Source organism: Trachypithecus francoisi, unplaced genomic scaffold (assembly GCF_009764315.1).
Source record: "Trachypithecus francoisi isolate TF-2019V2 unplaced genomic scaffold, Tfra_2.0 Lachesis_group18, whole genome shotgun sequence".
NCBI lineage: Eukaryota > Metazoa > Chordata > Mammalia > Primates > Cercopithecidae > Trachypithecus > Trachypithecus francoisi.
In genome coordinates, this window is record NW_022681463.1 from 6460796 (window position 1) to 6479257 (window position 18462).

Below are 18462 nucleotides of genomic sequence, written 5' to 3' on the forward strand. Positions count from 1 at the left end.
GCCCAGGCGATGATGAATTGTGCTTGAACTGGGCTGCTTGTCCTGCTTTCACTTCGTAGCTGTGCTGAAGATAGATGGATACTCCGATACGAAAGGAAGGAAACAGTACTTGCTCAGTGGTCCCAGGATGCTCCTAACCTACCTGACGGCTTCTCCTCATTACAGTTCACAAGGTGTGGGTTTGCCTGATGCATCAAAAGAAGTTTCACCAGGTTTGCCTGAAATATTAAAGATAATTGAAATGGGAACCACCATGGCAGATGCTAAGGATTTATCAGTAAGTTATACACTGTGCTGTCCAACTGGCAGCTGGAATGAGATGGCATCAGCGTTCCCACTCAGAAGTCCTTCCTGGGACAGTCCCAGGAAAGTACCTTTCCCAGTGCCTTTTGTGAAAATGTCAGATATTCAAACTATTGCACCCCTTTCTGGATTCAGAACAAAAATGATTTATCCAATAAGGATTTAATCACTGAAGATTTGAAAAGGACATTTTAAAACTTTCAGGTTTACATTATGTGTATTTGTAGGATGAGAAACTAGTTACATAACAGTAAAAATATATTTTAAAGTAAATTACATTGAATGAATCACTACCCTGAAACTTTAAAACACGAAAGGCAAAATACAACAAAGCACAAAAGGACAGTGTAGACTATATGCCATAATATAACCTGAAAGTACTTAAGCTATACTCCTTATGTGAGGAATTATATGGTATGGTGTGTTTTGTTCTGCTTTAATTGAACAATTCATTGAAGTCCAACTTGGTATTGTTCCTCTGTGACAGCAGCGTGGGCAGTATGAACCTAAAGTCACACTGGACCATTAGAAAAATGCAATCTCAAGTTATAAGAGTTAAGTAACTTGAGAAATTAATGTAATTTTTAAAATTATTATAATATATCACACATATAAAGGGTATATATAATATACATGTGCTATTGAAAGGGCAATAATTAAATACATTTCAGTGTACTCAACTTTTAAAAATATGTACTCAACATTTTTTTTAAATGATATCTTCGTGAGTTTCTCCCCAAAACTATGCCTCTCTCTATTTCCCAGAGTTGGCCACTATCATGACTTTTGGGTTAACCATTAATATCTTCTCTATATGCTTAGCACACACATATGGAAGTATCCCCAAGCAACATATTGCTTAATTTGTGACATTTATAGAAATGAAATCCTATTTTATAGATTCGTCCATGCCTGTTTTCATGGCTTACCATTGCATTTTTGAGTCATCAGAGTTGATGAGTTTAACCAAGTTTCATTCTTTTTCTTGGCTGCATGGAATTGCATTGTACAACTATATCACAATTGATCCACCTTTCTCCCAGTGAATATTGAAGACATTTGCAGTCATTTATTTGTTTTTATAAACAATGTTCCCCTAAGTGGTCTCATTTATACCTCTTAGTGTACACATACACCAGGATATATGTACTTAGAAATGAATTTGCTGGGATATCAGTTTGGACAGCATCAAAGAGATAAATAGTGCCAATATATTTTTCTCCAAGACATTGCTCAGATTTACACTCTTACTCCTAACAAGGCTTTCTGTTGCTCTACGTTCTACTTAATAATTTTATTGTCAGGCATTTACTTGTTGTTAAATTCTTGGGTGTAAAAGAATTGATTATTGTGGTTTAATGGTACATTGCTTTGAAAATGGAGCAGGACTCTCCTGGATTTCTTCTTGGTATGATTTTATACAATACTTTTTAAAGTTATTACCTTCTAGGGATTTGCCAGTTTTGTCTGTTTCCAAATGTGCTGGCATGATGTTGTTGGTTATATCTTCTTTTTGTGCTTTTTCTTTTATTGCCTTTTTAATAGCTGTGCTGTTTTTGTAGTTCTGTTTCCCTTTGCAGGCACACTATCAGTCACTCTGTGCATGCCCTCTCTATCTTTTTGACCAGTATTTCCAAAACGTGGTTCATTTCATTAATCCTTACAAGAATCAATTTGAGGTATGAGGTATTATTGATTCTTTCTATGGTATTTTTGTTTAACAGTCCTATCACTTTGGCTTTTATCTGTTTTATATTCCCATTTACATATTCTATGTTTGTCTTATTAATCTCTATCTCTCTGTCTCTCTCTTTTTTTTTTTTTTTTTTTTTTTGAGACGTCTCACTTTTTCATCCAGGCTGGAGTGCAGTGGCACCATCTCGGCTCACTTAACCTCCTTCTCCTGAGTTCAAGTGATTCTCGTCTCTCAGCCTCTGGAGTAGCTGGTATTACCAGCCTGCACCACCAGACCTAGATAATTTGTATATTTTTAATAGAGATGGGGTTTTGTCATGTTGGACAGGCTGGTCTTGAACTCCTGACCTCAAGTGATCAGCCTGACTTGGTCTCCCAAAGTGCTGAGATTACAAGCATGAGCCACTGAGCCTGTTTTATTAATGTCTTACAAACTTTGTAAGTGGTAATATTATTTTTCAAACTTGTCTTTTACAATATAGACATCTAAGGTTGCTATGCAACCTCAAAGGCTGTACATTTTCATCCAATGAAAATTACCACCACTTTCTTTATGTCTTACATAGGAATAGAGAAAATGTAATTTTTTAAAATTATGATTCTGTTCCGAATATTTTAAAATGGTCATTGTATGTCTTTTTGATTTATAGAGAATAGTTAAGTCCTGAAATAATGTGTGCTTCTGTAATACAAAGTAGCTCATACTCAATTGATAAATGTTGGTAGGTACTATTTTTTCCTAGGCCAGAGGAGCCAAAACAACGGAAGTCAAATCATAAAATTAAAAGACCTCAATTGTTGTGCTGGAAACTGAAGCCGTCTTAGCTGTATTTCTACAAATATTCTTTTTTTAAACAATAAAGTAATTTAAGGGCAATAAAATGGGCAGTAATAGGTGCACAGTTATAAAACTTGGGCAAATGTGTGTACCTGTGTAATCAGCACCACAAATAAGATATAGAACATTTCTCATCACCAACAGCTCCCTCTGGCCTCACTGTGGTCAATCTTCATCCCATACAAGAAAACACAGTGTGATTTATAGCACCCCAGATTAGTTCAGTCTATTCTTAAACTTCACATCAATAAAACACAGAAATATACATGTTTGCCTAACATAATGTTCTTAAGATTCGTCCATGCTTGTGCATGCATGGACACTTTCTCTCTTCACTGTTGAGCTGTAGTTCATTGTACAACTACATTACAATGTGTTCAGCACTTTCTTCTTGAGAGTTGAGCCATTTGTTTCTGGCTCTTTGAATAAGGCTACTATGGACCTATGTCATTTTAGTCAATGTAGATTTTCATTTTTCTCTTTGAACATTCTAAAATAGAATTCTGGGTAATCTGGTAAGTATGTATTTAACTTTATAAGAAATTGCCAGAAAAGTTTACCAAGTGGTTTTACTATTTTTTTTTTATCCTCACTGGCAATTTTGTCACATGCTCTCCAACACTGATATTGTGATAGTAAAACAATGTTAGACACTGAAGTACTATCTCAGTGTAGGTTAATTTACATTTCCCTGATGACTAGTGATATTGAACGCTTTCATGTACTTAATGACCATCTTTTGTGAATTGTCTACTCAGAAATTTCTTGTCCATTTATTACTGCATTAACTTTCTATTATTAGTCTATCTGCATTTTTATATGCTCTGGATGCATTTTTCAGATATATGTATTGTAGCAGGAAATCAGAGACTGGAGAGACCAAGTGGAGTTCAGGAGGGTATATTTTAGGTGTACACTGGCTCAGCAGACATGCATCCTGAAAGTCTGAGCAGTAAACAAAGAAAATGAATGCCTTTTATGCACCGTGAGGTGGGAATTACATGATGCAGGAAGCTGGCTTACGAAAGCAAGAACCAAGCAGTTAATTATCAGGTGACATTCTTAGGACTCAGCTTACATCTTGGGAAACACGCCTTGCAACGCATGCTTATCGATCGTGTGAACTTACAGTTGCACAGCAAGAAAAACAGGAGCTTACAGAACTTACAAAATATGTGGGGGAGAGATATGGTTAATGCTTCACAGACTTACAGAGGAGCAGTTAATACTCTTTCTTAACTCTTACTTGGGGTGGGTGGGCAGAGGCGCTACTTCTTGCCCATTCTAGTGTAAACTTAAACTGTAAGTTCAATTTCTTTTAATTTTTCTACTTTAGTATTACATGTATTTCCTCTCATTCTATGGCTTGCCCAGCCATATTCTTAAAAATGTCTTTTGATGAGCAGAAAAACACTTTTATTTCTTCTCTTTTGTTTAAGTGCAACATCTGTACCTATTTTTACTACTCAAAGTTCATGATAGTATTATACTATAGTTTCTTCTGAAAGCTTTATAATTTTCACTTTCATATTTGTGGTCCATTTCAAGTGAGTTTTTGTGAATGCCAGGTAAAGGCCTGGATGGTCCAGCACCATTTGTTTTTCAGCAGCATTTGTGAAGAAGACCATTTTTTCTTATTGAATTGCCTTGAAATCATAGGAAATCCACTGGCTTGTTATGTTCATTTGTAGCCACTGTATTTTAGGTTCCATTGATCTACTGGTCTATCCTTCTGTATTACCTAACAACTTTATGTGTATAGATTTATAGCAAGTTTTGAAATCTTACAAGTGAAAGACTTAGAGCAAGTCTTGAAAAAAGTCTGTGTCTTATTCCTTCAAGAACATTTTGTCTATTATAGGTACTTTGCATTCCATAACTTTTAGGATGAAATTTCCAATTTCTATAAAAGAAAGACTGTCAGGCTTTAAATTGGGATTGTGTTCAACAGGTAGCTACTATATTAGTTTGATATGCCTTAACAAATCACCACAAGGTTCGTGGCTTAAACAATAAAAATGCATTGTCTTACAATTGCACAGGTCAGAAGTCTGACACAGGTATCACTGGGCTGACACCAGGGTCCTGGTAGCATGTTCCCTTCTGGTTATAAAGGAGAATTTGTTTCTGTCTTCTCCAGTTTTGGAATCACCCACACTCCTTGGTGAATGGTCCCTCCCCTTCCGCCATCTTCAAAGCAACAATATTGCATGTCTCTGGCCATGTTTCCACAGTCACGCCCCCTCTACCTCTCAGCCAAGAACAAGTCTCTGTTTCTAAAGGCCCATCTAGAGAATCCAGGAAAATCTTTCCAGCTTATGATCCTTCGCTTAGTTACAAGGCAAAGTTCTTTATTTAGCCTTGTAATATATTGACAGGTTCTGGGGATTAGGGAGTGGACATCATTGGGGGCCACTATTCTGCCTTCCCAGATACCTTAACAATATTCAGTGTCTCAATGACAACTGCATATCAATGAGCATGGCTTACCTCTCTATTTGCATGAGTTTTCAATCGTCACTGCAATGTTTTGTAGTGTTAAGTGTACAAATACTGCCCAGTTTGTTAAACATATTACTATCTATGTTATGCTTGTAACACTACTGTAAAAAATTGATACATTCACTTAATGGTTCTCATTTTTAAAGGTTTTTGGAGATTCTTTGGTATTTTTTTATCCTTTCTCCTTTCCTAACCTTGCCTTTCATGTTCATTTCGTGCATTATTTTACTTGTTAGACTGACAACGGTTTCGTCAATCTGCGGTGGGGTTTGTGTGTTTGCTTCTGTAACATTTTCCGTGGCATTTTTCATTCATGCTGAACTTTTTGCCCAGGCATTCCAAGAGACCTCCCCAAATCATTACGGCTCTTGCCAGTGTTCTCACTATGCATTTAATTAGGTTTTCAATAGTATACCCTATTGCTATATTTCCTACAATCCCATTCAAAATTAGTGTCTGGTTTTGCGCAAATTATTTCAGTAGTACTTATTCATGTTATAGCAGGGTGCTTATTTTTAGAAGTTATTTTGATTTCCAAATATATCGTTTGCTAAAGAGAGAGAAGCTATCTTTAAATCTGAAAGATAACATATACATTGTAGGTTCCCAGGACATTAAAATAGTTGCAAGAATCAGTACTGCTTTTTATTAAAGATTCGAGGGATTTTCTTGCCTTTATATCATTTGTCAGAAATGAAGGAAGGAAGGAAAGAAGAAAGAAAATGAAAGAACAAAAACGTAAAAGATAGAGTAAGGTAGGGAAAAATGTAGACAGGAGGAAAGGAAAGAGAAATTCAGAAAGAAAAGAAAAACAATGAAAGTCAAAAATTACTCAAGATTACCTTTGTTTTCCACGAATTTGAAAGAATGGCAATAATGCTAAAGCTTTTATATTTTTGGAAAAATGTCAGAGTATCAGAGAGTCTAATAATCATGTTGCATTACTCAATTCAATTTGCTTTTTCTAGAACTCCAAATAAAATCACGTGCAATCTCCTGACAAACTACTGTTCCCTAAAACTTCAACTGCGGAAAGCATTTAAATCATAAAAGCAAATGTTTCCTACAAGAAAATCTTTAACAATAAAACTAACTCCATTTTATTTCAGGCCTGTAAAAATAAACATTCGTGTGTGAAATAGGGAAGTTTCTCCTACTTGGGGAATTCCTTTGCTTTCGTAAAGTCAGTATTTCCTATGTGCTTCCAATTAGAAATCAGTGAGGCACTTCACAAAACTGAATTAAGCAGGCCAGGGCTCATTCCAATTACTCCACTCTGGAACATCTGTTTCAACCTCACAAAACAGCTTTAGGTAAATTACTTAAAATGTGAGCAGGCAGAGTGTGCCATTCAATCGCAACTCATCTCCACTATTAAAACAATTTCATAATCAGCAAAGTTATCAGAGGTTAAGCTGACTACTATTCAGAAAGAGAGAGAGAGAGAGAGAGTAGGTATGTCTGTATAAAAGGAAACACTAAGTGGCTAACAAAGAAAATATATTTAAGCTGAAATTTGAATTAATATTAGTTATTGAATATAGACTTTACTTAATCTTCAAATAGTTGTATTTCAGTGTGGCTAAATTTATCAAGATTAATTTCTTGAGAGTCAAAGTATCTCTTTAAAAAGTTAAAATATAGCAATGAGTGTTTGGAGCCAGCACTCATTCCTTCCTAGTTCAGAAGCTAAAAATGACTGATTTAATTTAATAAAGAGGAAATTATAATGTTAAAGTCTCTCAGAAACTCAGCACTTGCATACCCCACTTGAATTACATATACCTAAGTCCAATGGTGCATACTCTACATTGCAATGAGTGAATGTCTCTAACTCTGAGAACCATGTAAACTATTTCAGATATATTTTAAAAGTCTGATACATCACTACTTTTAGTGATTCAACTATGATTTCTCATTAACCAAATGGTTCTGCTCTCATGCCACAAAATAAATCATATGTCATCACTGCAGTTTTCTATATCATTTTCCTTGTATTTCTTTTCTGAAACACTCCTCTTTCATTTCCATTCAGCAAACCTCATAATCCTCCTCTGCCTGTGTCCACACCTCCTCAGTCTCCTTTTATGGAACTTTCCTTTTACACAGTTGTCATAGTTGTATTTGTGTGGTTGTAACAGAGTATCTGAGACTGGGTAATTTATAATGAACAGAAATTTATTGCTCACAGTTCTGGAGGTTCGGAAGTCTAAGATCAAAGTGCCAGCAGGCCTTAGTCTCTCTTCTTTCAAGATGCCCCATTAAACGTTGCACCCCTCCAGAGAGAAAGATCATTATATCCTCACATGGCGGAAAAGCAGGAGAGAGAAACGCTCCTGCAATGTCTTTTTATAGTCGTATTAATCCTTTCATGAAGGTGAAACCCTCACGGCCTAAACATCCCTCATTAGGCCTCACATCCCAATTTTGCTGCACTGGGGATTAACTTTGCAACACACAAATTTTAGGGGGACATATAGCAACCACTAAATACGGTATTGCCTTTGGTTGAAATCCCTTTCATTTGTGCATGATTTATTTTAGTAATACATCCCAAATGCAAATTATTTCCAGTGCTAACAAAGTCCTTGCATGTGCCCAGGTTTCTCTTGGAAATCTCCAGGATGATTTCCTGCAAGAAGCAGTCTCAAGGGGTGTGACCACTCATCTACTGTTCACACGTTTATTCAGTGATCCATTGATAAAGGCAAGTATGTATTACATTAAGGCATTTATTGATTCTCTCATTAAATAAATAGTAACTTAGCCAGTATTCTGTGTTGGCTCCTGTCTGAGATACTATGATATTTTGATAAGCCAAACAAATGTTCCTGCACTCAGTTCTGACAGACTAAAAGGTGATACAGATGAATGAACTGACAACTACAGCAAGTTGTGGTAAGGCTGTGTTTGTGATATGGGACATGCAGGGTGCTTGTACAGGGACAGGAGAGGAACCGTCATATGCAAATTCCTAGCATTAGGAAAGACGGCCAGTGCAGTGACATCTCAATGTAGCTGTGCAAGGTAAAATTTAACAATTTCAGGAAGAGCAAAAATAGGCTATATGTGGTGGTGCATTCTAGAAATGGAGATACATTCAGTATAGCTTTACCCTCAGATATGATGGGGTGAGGCAGAAGAAATAAAATGCGAGACTTAAGCAGGGCCTCTGACACATGGGGACTTATAAATGGTGCTAAGGAATAAGTATTTTATTTCAACCGCAATGGAAAGGATACTGTGTTGACACCGTGTGATTACGTCTGCCTGTGGAATGATTACTGTAGCCTCGTCATTGAGAGAAGAGTGGGGGAGGGGGATAAAAACCTGCCAGAGGCTGATGGGTTAACCCAGATATAGAGATGCTAGTGTCCTGGGCGAGGAGAGGGGCAGTGAGGAGGCACAGATTGACCGGTGATGATTATAGCTTAAATATCTCAACACAATCTGCTGGGTAGAGAGTTTATAGGCTCAGTGTTCTGTTAGGCATTAGAGAGGAGGGAGAGGTAAGAAAATGGCAAAGGACTAGTTTCGTGATGAATAAATGACGAAACAGAAGAGCCACAGACCGGGATGGGAAAGAGAAGATGATGGCTTTTTTTTTTTTTTTTTTTAAACAAGTGGTGTTAGAGGACAGAAAGAAAGACACAGCCACTGGGTACACGCGGATGCAGAATTTGGGAGAGGAACAGAGAGAAGCTTGGGCAGCCATGAGCATGTAGAGAGCACTTGAAGCTAAGGGCATGAGAATATTTCTCAAAGACATGGCAAACATCAACTAGAGCCTAGGACGGTACATGAAGCATGTCAATACTGCATGGTCAGAGGAGTAGGGGCATAATCAGACTGTTTTCTCCAAAGCAAAGAAGAAATAAATATACAAAATAATTCAAGCTCTGAATATATCTTAATTTGTATATACCTGGGTAAAAATTGTATTTGAGAATAAAAATGGCTTTTTAAACATTAAGATGTGTGAGTTACGCCATACAAAATACTTTGGGAAACAAAAATATTTCGATTCCAGCATTTGTACAAATATTTTCTTATCTTTGGGTGTAGCATTGCCAATTCTGTTGTAAATACTAAGTACAGTAAATATATACAAGACTAGAGTGAAATTTTACTTCACGTACAACTCATGAAAGAGTTGTAAAACCAAAAGGCTTATTGCTCACATAATTTATTCAGTTCCTAGTTTTTGACAAGAACAAGCATCTCTTTTGTTTTCCACTGCAACAGTTAATATATTTATAAAAGGCAGTTTTAAAATACGTATATCATCCCACTATAAATGTAAATAATAAGTACAGTTATAGAGTGTGAGCTACCTCCTTCTCCATAAAGGTATTTACATTTATAAGGTCTTTATAAGAGTGAAATTACTGTGAATGTCTCTAAAAATGCCATTAGTCTCTCTAAAATGTTCACATTTCTAAAGCTTTTTGCCCTGAATACAGATACAATATATTTACAGCAAATTTCTTCAGAGAGAGTTATAAATCTTCCATGCATATAAATTGACACTCACATAAACCTGTTTCTAAAATATAATTTCTAAAGTGCATACTAAATGATATCTTTGTAGGAGAACAATTTTTTAGAATAATTCTAGATGTCATATACTATCTTTCTTGGTGAATTAATTGAGATGCAATTTACTCAAAATCTTCTATTATCATAAATCTCTCAGTAGTTTTATCAGTCTGAGTAAAAGAAGAGTATCTTGGTTTTGATGTCTTATATTCTAAAACAAAAGCCTCATCTACCCTCAGTATTTCCAATTTTGCATCTAATTCTGGGTTGGTTGCCTTTGTCTTTTGGTCACTCTGCTGGACAATGGGCTATCACAGTAGACAAAGTCTGTTTTTCCAGAGCATGCATTTGAGTGGAGACACTACTTGACTAGGCTTAATGGAACAAAGTAGTAAAGACACACGATCTTCAGACACTTTCCTTAGTACTAAAATGTATCAGAAGTAAGAAAATTAAAGGCAAGTCTAGTGAAGCAAAGGATAAAGATAATGTGTTTTAAAAACCTGCCTCATCTGCACATTGTAAATGGCCATTTCTGGAAACCTTTGAGTAAGATATCTGTCTGTACCAATCTGGCCACCATCGGTGGATCAGGACACATGTTGACTGATGATCCATACACACACGAGGCATTCACCTTCATGATTCGCAAAAATCTGCTGACCTAAGTAAAAGTCTCCCCTTTCTATAGATGCTTATCATTCTCAATAATTGGTGGCCCCAAGGTTGGGCTCTGTGGAAAAAGAACAGTCAAGGTTTGCTGAGTTCACAGTCAGTGAGTGGTGGGGCTGGTACCCAGCGCTGGTCCTTTCTATTCCAGTGAGAAGGCCGTGGAGGCCTCAAAGCAAAGCTGGCATAATGCTTGCTATAGTTTGGATGTTTGTTTGCACCAAATCTCAAGTTGAATTGCAACCCCCAGTGTTGGAAGTGTGGCCTGGTGGGGGTGATTGGGTCACGGGGCAGATGTCTCATGGCTCAGTGCTGAGTGAGTTCTCATAAGATCTCATTGTTTAAGTGTGTGGCAACTGCCCCCACCCGATGCATACATCCCCCAACTCTCTTTCTGCTCCTGCTTCCACTGTGTGATGTGCCTGTTCCTGCTTCACCTTCTGCCATGAGTCAAAGCTCCCTGAGGCCTGCCCAGAAGCCCAGCAGATACCAGTGCCATGCTTTTACAGCCTGCAGACTGTGAGCCAATGAAACCTCCTTTCTTTATAAATCACCCAGTCTCAGGAATCTATAACAACGCAAAAGCTGCCGAATGTAATCCCTTAAATAAGCAGAATCAAATGCATGAGAAAATAGAAATAGGAAATCTTTAAAAAATGAAAGCTAGGGTGTGTTTACATTTTCCGGTCAACTGTTTTGTAGCTGGTTTTGAAAAAATGAAGCAGTTGGGAAGTGTTTCTTAACTGACTTATCATGAATAAATGATGAATGTTGGAAACCTAGCTTGCACACTGGAGAGGGAGTAATAAAAACAATCTTAATTCCTTTGCATCTGACAAAGTAAACATGGCTTCTGAATCATATTTCTCATGTAAGTTCATGACTGGGTTTCTCTAATTTGAAAGAACAGATTAATAAAAGGTTGGAAAGTTTTTGGAATGTGACAGGTAAAGGCAGGTAATAACACTGATAACCACTAATTCTCTCTGCCTTATCATTCGGTGATTCCTGTGTCTTACGACTTTTGAGGGACAGGAATCTCTAGGAAGCTTTCTGAAAGAAGTGGCAATTAGATTGGGCTCATGGTCCCTCTACCACTGACGCATGGCCTGTTATCATGTGTGGCATATATGTTAATCATTAAAGGGTTTTTTACTGTTAAATCTAACTATATAAATTAACATTTAAAAATCCATTTTCATCATTCAAACTAATTACAGAATTTTTTACCACATAATACAAATTTTATCTGGCTGATCTTATCTCTCAATTCTTACTATATCGTATAGATTTATTAGAAGCATAATTTCCTGGATAGAAGCTTCCATTTCTGGCAGGGCACGGTGGCTCAGGCCTGTGAATGCAACACTTTGGGAGGCCGAGGCAGGTGGATCACCTGAGGTCAGGAGTTCGAGACCAGCCTGGCCAACAGGCCAAACCGCTATCTCCACTAAAAATAGAAAAAATTAGCCGGGTGTGGTGGTGAGTGCCTATAGTCCCAGCTACTTGGGAGGCTGAGGCACAAGAACTGCTTGAACTCAGCAGGTGGAGATTGCAGTGAGCTGAGATTGCACCACTGCACTACAGCCTGGGTGAAAGAGTAAGACTCCTTCATTTAAAAAAAAAAAAAAAAAAAAAAAGAAGGTGCTATTTCTGCAGAGCAGGATTTCTTAGGGGCTTCTGGAAGGTCTATGCCTAGTTTCATAGAGGACTCAACCTCTGAAATGGTAGGGATACTTTTTGTGTCTATGCATTTCTGAGAAAAAGGTCAGTAGCTTCATCTGATTGCTTGGGGGATAAAATTTCTGATTCTAATCAGAATTTCGGATTCTAATCAGAATCTAATTCTTTATGCCTTGGTCATTACAGCTTCCAGGAAGTAGAAAATAAATATCTAGACTCTCCTTATGAGTCAGGAAACATTGATTACCTTTAGACACGCTCAACATGGAGAGCCAAAGACTGCAATAGATACTTTATAATGGAACAGCTGCAGAAACGTATACTCATTTCCCTGCTTTTCAGGCTGGTTTCATGTGAAAATAATGACACATTAATGTTCTTGTATCATTCTTTACCAAGTTTTACAAGACTTTAAGAAATTAGTATTTTTATTTTATTAATATATTTTTTTTGAGACGGAGTCTCTTTCTATCGCCCAGGCTGGAGTGCGGTGGCGCGATCTCGGCTCACTGCAAGCTCTGACCCCCGGGTTCACGCCATTCTCCTGCCTCAGCCTCCCGAGTAGCTGGGACTACAGGCGCCGCCACCGCGCCCGGCTAGTTTTTTGTATTTTTGGTAGAGACGGGGTTTCGCCGTGTTAGCCAGGAGGGTCTCGATCTCCTGACCTCGTGATCCGTCCGCCTCGGCCTCCCAAAGTGCTGGGATGACAGGCGTGAGAAACCTCGCCCAGCCAGAAATTAGTATTTTTAGAAGAAGAAACAGCTGTTTTAAAATTCACTAACTTAGACTTTTCTTCCTGCTCCTCCACGTTTACTATGACAGTAACCCGGGAACAGTGAGCAGCTCAAAAATAATTGGTAGAGGAGACGGAGTCACGGGCGGCTCAGAAATTTAGAAGCATCATGATGGAATATTAGGAGCAAATATATTGAACCAATGGGAGAGCCTCGAAGAAACTGATACATTCCTAAAAACATACAACCCATCAAGACTCAGTCAAGGAGAAATAAAAAGCTGGAACAGACCAGCAACAAATAAAGAGACTGAATCACCGTAGAAGCACAATTCAGGGATATTTAGTAGACCCTTAAATATATGTATTGAATAAATGGATCTTTTTTTACAGGAGGTGCTGTCAAAACAATGTTATTTTTAGTTTGAAAGAACTTCCCCATGCAATATGTTTTTTTTCTAAAATACATGAAATGCAAACACTTTCAATTCTTTTGACAGTTACACAGCTGAAATTGATGATAGATTATTTTACATAATGATTAGTCTCTTAGAGATCTAACTTACTACAAATTTACTAGATGTGATTGTTACCCCAAAGTAATGTTCTGAAATGAACACATTAACTTAAATCTCCATATATGTGTGCCGGGCGCGGTGGCTCAAGCCTGTAATCCCAGCACTTTGGGAGGCCGAGACGGGTGGATCACGAGGTCAGGAGATCGAGACCATCCTGGCCTACACGGTGAAACCCCGTCTCTACTAAAAAATACAAAAAAAAAAAAAAAAAAAAAAAACTAGCCGGGCGAGATGGCGGGCGCCTGTAGTCCCAGCTACTCGGGAGCCTGAGGCAGGAGAATGGCGTGAACCCAGGAGGCGGAGCTTGCAGTGAGCCGAGATCGCGCCACTGCACTCCAGCCTGGGCGACAGAGCGAGACTCCGTCTCAAAAAAAAAAAAAAAAAAAATCTCCATATATGTGTAAAACTAAGTTACTTTTCCTACTATTGTCATGAATAAAATATTAGCTGCAGAAAACACATAATTATTATAGATTCATGAAACTGTAAGCTTATGAAGTCTATATAATATGAAAAACATTTTAACTCCATATTATGACAAATGTTTATAGATTTTGATTATTTCTTCAATGATTTGACTACAATATTCAGATACACAAGGAACATGTTTTTGTGGGCTCTTGCATAAGCATTTTCCTTTAACCATAAAATTATTTGTTCAGTAGCAAGATACTATTAAAAGTCAAATTACAATAATGATTAGTACATAATTTAAAATCAAATCAAAATTGAGTATGAAATTATTCATTAATTATATAAAATTATTTTTAAAAGAATTCAGAAAATCACTCTACCTGGCCATATTTGGCTGCCAAATGGAGGGGAGTCCAGTACTGATCATCTACTATGTTGAGGTCTCCACCATGTTCCAGGATAAGAGACACCACCTCCTTGTAGCCACTCGCACACGCCATGTGTAACTGCAGTGAAGAGACATCTTATTATCCATTTTTTTAAAAGTAGTGGTATTCATGCAGTTCACTCAGTGGTTTAAAGAGAGCTACTTAATGAAATGTTGGATCTAAAATACAGAGACCATAAAAACAAAAGAACATACACGTAATTTTATTTATTTGGTATAAGTGGGTGTAATTATCAGTCTTTGAAAGGATGCTTATGGTTATTCATTTTCCCTCTGACTCTGATAGTGTGCACTTTTTCATGTAATTCTCATCCCCCTCCGAGAGTTCCATTTCAATGCAATCTAAATATTTTAAACTATAGAATATAATCATTGAAAAGCTTACCATTTCTTGCCCAAAGGTAAAATATTTGCTGATTAGCTCTATATTCCAGGCATTGAACTCGGTGCTATACAAAGTCATTCAAAGAATAACTAAAAACAAGAAATGTGATCACTGTGATACTTCTGTACATGTAAAAGGCACAGGAATACGAAAAAGGATTAACTAATCCTGGTGGTGGCTTAAAAATGATTGTATAGCTACCATTGTAACATTCTCCCAGTTTTAGTTTCTTTTTTCGTTATGTTTTTGAGACAGGATCTCTCTCTGTCACCTGGGCTGGAGTGCAGTGGTGGAATCATGTCTTACTGCAGCCTTAATCTCCAGGGCTCAAGTGATCCTTCCACCTCACCCTACTAAGTAGCTGGGAATACAGGTGCGTGCCACTAAACCCAGCTAATTTTTTTTGTTTGATTGTTTGGTAGAGACTAGTTTTAACCATGTTGTGTGTTACCCAGACTAGTCTTGAACTCCTGGGGTCAAGCAATCCATCTGCCTTGGCCTCCCAAAGTGCTGGGGTTACAGGCATGAGCCACCACATCTGGCTCCAGATTAGTTTTTAATGGAATCTTAAGTTTAGAAATAAGGCCTTTGGAACAACAGTTTGGAGAATTTTTTACATTTTTCAGGTGAGGGAATTCCTGTTTCTAAGGTAGCAGCCTTTATTTCTATATAAACTCTCATCACACTTTAATGAGGTTACTAAGCAACTACATGATTTATTTTATAAACATAAGAATTAGGAAGAAGAAACTATCAGAAAAGAAAGAAAAAAACCTTAAAAGTAGTACAATCAATGCCATCTTCTAGGTTTGATAGCATGGAATTTTGTAGCTCTGTTCCATTGTGTTTTTATTACAAAGACAAAATTAAAGTCAAAAAGGCTTATTAAATGTGTACATTTTGATAAAATTTAACAAAAACATTTATTTTTATACCTTTGGACCTAATCAGGCTCTTCAATCTACAGAGTGTAAATATATGTTTATTTCTTGTAACTCAACTACATTAGAATAAATATATTCATCTAAATTAAGACACTGTTTCACATAGATTTTCCCAGGCTTGCTACATACAGAATTAATCCTATTAATATTCTAGGAAACAGTCCCAAAAATGATATATCCACAAGTATTTTAGAAAATATAATTTTATATACTTGCTATCCTGGAGAATTAATCTATTCATCTGCTTCTAAATTGATTCTACATTATTTGAATAATCGATTAATGATCAGCAGTTACTCTGTGCTATATGCAATAATCTGAATCTCAGAAGAAACTAATTTTTAGCACAAAGCGGAGTCTACAAATGGAATCAAGAATGAATCCATTTTCTGGTTAGCAATTGATACTAATGATGCTAAGTTCGCAGGGCCAATCCCTGCAAGATTAGATTTGCTTTCCATAAAGCAAAAATTGGCTCTCATCATTTAGAACTTAGTCCAACCCTGGGCCAGTCATCACAAGCACAGCTGGGAAGACTACAAGTCCTAGCTAACTCACTGGAGACTCCATCCAAAGTTTTACTACCAGTAACCTTCGTGGAGGCTGGCAAGTTTACTTCTAGGTAATCCCAAAACCAAAATAAACAAACAAACGAAACCCCTAATTGAATACCTCTACTTAATCACATGAGATAACCAACTTTTCTATTATCATAATACAATAGCAGGAGTTAAGAGCATTATCTTCAGTCTACTGGCAATCAACTTCTGAATCCATAAGCAAACAGCTAGCCCCCATGGGATCTAGTTTCTCATCACTAAGAATATGTTAGACCTAGAGTTAAAAGATTTGAAAAACAAAAACAAAAGCAAAAAAAAAAACACCAAAAATACCTATTTATGAAATGGAATTGATGCTCCTACTATTTGTCCTGACTATGACTGGAGGATATCAGGCGCCCAAATGTAACAGTGTTGATCACTACTGTGTCTCAGAACAGTCCTCTCTTGCTACTTTAAGGGTCTTGTGAGAAACACAGAGATGGTGATCCTTTCTGCTGTGAACCAGCAGCAGCATATTTGCAAACACAGTTCCCACAAAAGTTACAATTTGGACATCACCTATGTAGCTACAAAGCAGGACAGGTGGTTGGAGTGGCTTCTAAAACTTTAGGTATAAAAGCTGTGAGTTATTTCTTCTAATCTTTATCATCTGTGATATGATTGTTGCCCTTACTTTGCAGATGGAGAAGCAGTGGTTTAGCGTTTAGATAACTGACCCAAGGAAGAAGCATGGTCACTGAGATCTGAGGCCATGCTCTGCAGCCTCCAGCACTCAGACTTGAAATAGCACAGAAGAGTGGACACGCAGTCACACAGAGAAGTCAAACCACAAGGGTAACACTACCCTACTGAGGCTCCTAATACATCCTGCATTCATACCATCATTTTTGTATATTAATATAATTTTTTTCTTCTTACTGTAAACCACTTCTATGTCCCTCACCCTTCCACATACTAATTTTATGTTAACATTTAGTCTCTGGATGATACACAGTATCTATATGCTTGCTTCAGCTTTCTCATGGCTCTCCATCTGTGCAGGCACAGTCTTGTTTGGTAAATGTGGCATATTGCCTCCTGGTGTGCTTTGCAAAACCATCACCAAGTCCTAGTGTTTTTCTCAGCTATGAAAGCACAGGAGAATCCCAGGCTCCACATTTGGGAGACTGAGTCTACTCTAGAAGGGATCTCCTCTAAAACTGCCCCCCAACACACACATATCCAGTGTGACGTAGGCCTGGGGAAGACAGACAACAGGGTCACTCGGTCATTAGAACATCTTCTCTTTTTATGATCCCACATAAGGGTAAGTTCTCCCTGTATCAGGTCAAAGCCCCCAGCACTGTGCCCATTTCATATTACAGCATCCCAGCCTTTGACAGCCTGTTCATTTCATTTACTGATAGTGCTAATTGCTAGAAAACATGCTATACCAATTATTTCTGAAGTTCGAGATTTTCCATTTATTTTCCCAAATAAAAGACAGTTCTGACATTTGAAAAATAGTACCTCAACCCAATATTTATAGAAATTAAAATAAGTAGCATTATCATTGTTTTCAGTGTTGGTTCTCAGCTGAATCAATCGCTCTGGACAGGGTTTAAGGCAGCACAGAGCCAATGTCCACAGATTAAATACCAAGAGGGCCCTGCCTGGGTTTTAAGAGCAACACACTCTTGGGCCCTTTCAAGCATGTATTCAAGCAAAATCCAGAAAGGTTTTCCTAACTTTAAATTACTTTGTATTTATTTTTCAGAGTTTAAAATATGTAAAATACAAAAAGACATTAAAGATACTGACAACTGGACTTTCTGGATAAATGCTTCGCTTTTCAGATTCTGGTGATTTCTTTCTATTTATCGATGCAACTCTCTTTATAAAAGCAGGACCCTCAAACAACTGAATAACAAGAAAACAAATAACCCAGTTTAAAAATGGCCCAAGGACTTGAACAGACACTTGTCGAAAGAAGATATATAATTGGCTAATGGGCTGACGCAAAAATGCTCAGCATTACTAAACATTAGGGAGCTGCAAATTAAAACCACAACGAACTATCACCACACACCTGTTCGGATGGCTGTTTCAAAAGATGACAAGTAAGTGTTGGCAAGATGCAGAGAAAGGGGAATATCTGTATGTTACTGGTAGAAATGTAAGTTAGTACA

At 37.4% G+C, this 18462-nt stretch overlaps 1 protein-coding gene across 1 annotated transcript in view; it reads right to left on the bottom strand.

Moving 5' to 3' along the window:
* The window catches only part of MYO16 (myosin XVI), a 569170-nt gene that overhangs the window by 418164 nt on the left and 132544 nt on the right, over positions 1-18462 (bottom strand). The window contains 2 exon segments of the mRNA XM_033177288.1: positions 143-218; positions 14335-14460. Coding sequence (XP_033033179.1) covers positions 143-218; positions 14335-14460 — 202 coding nt within the window.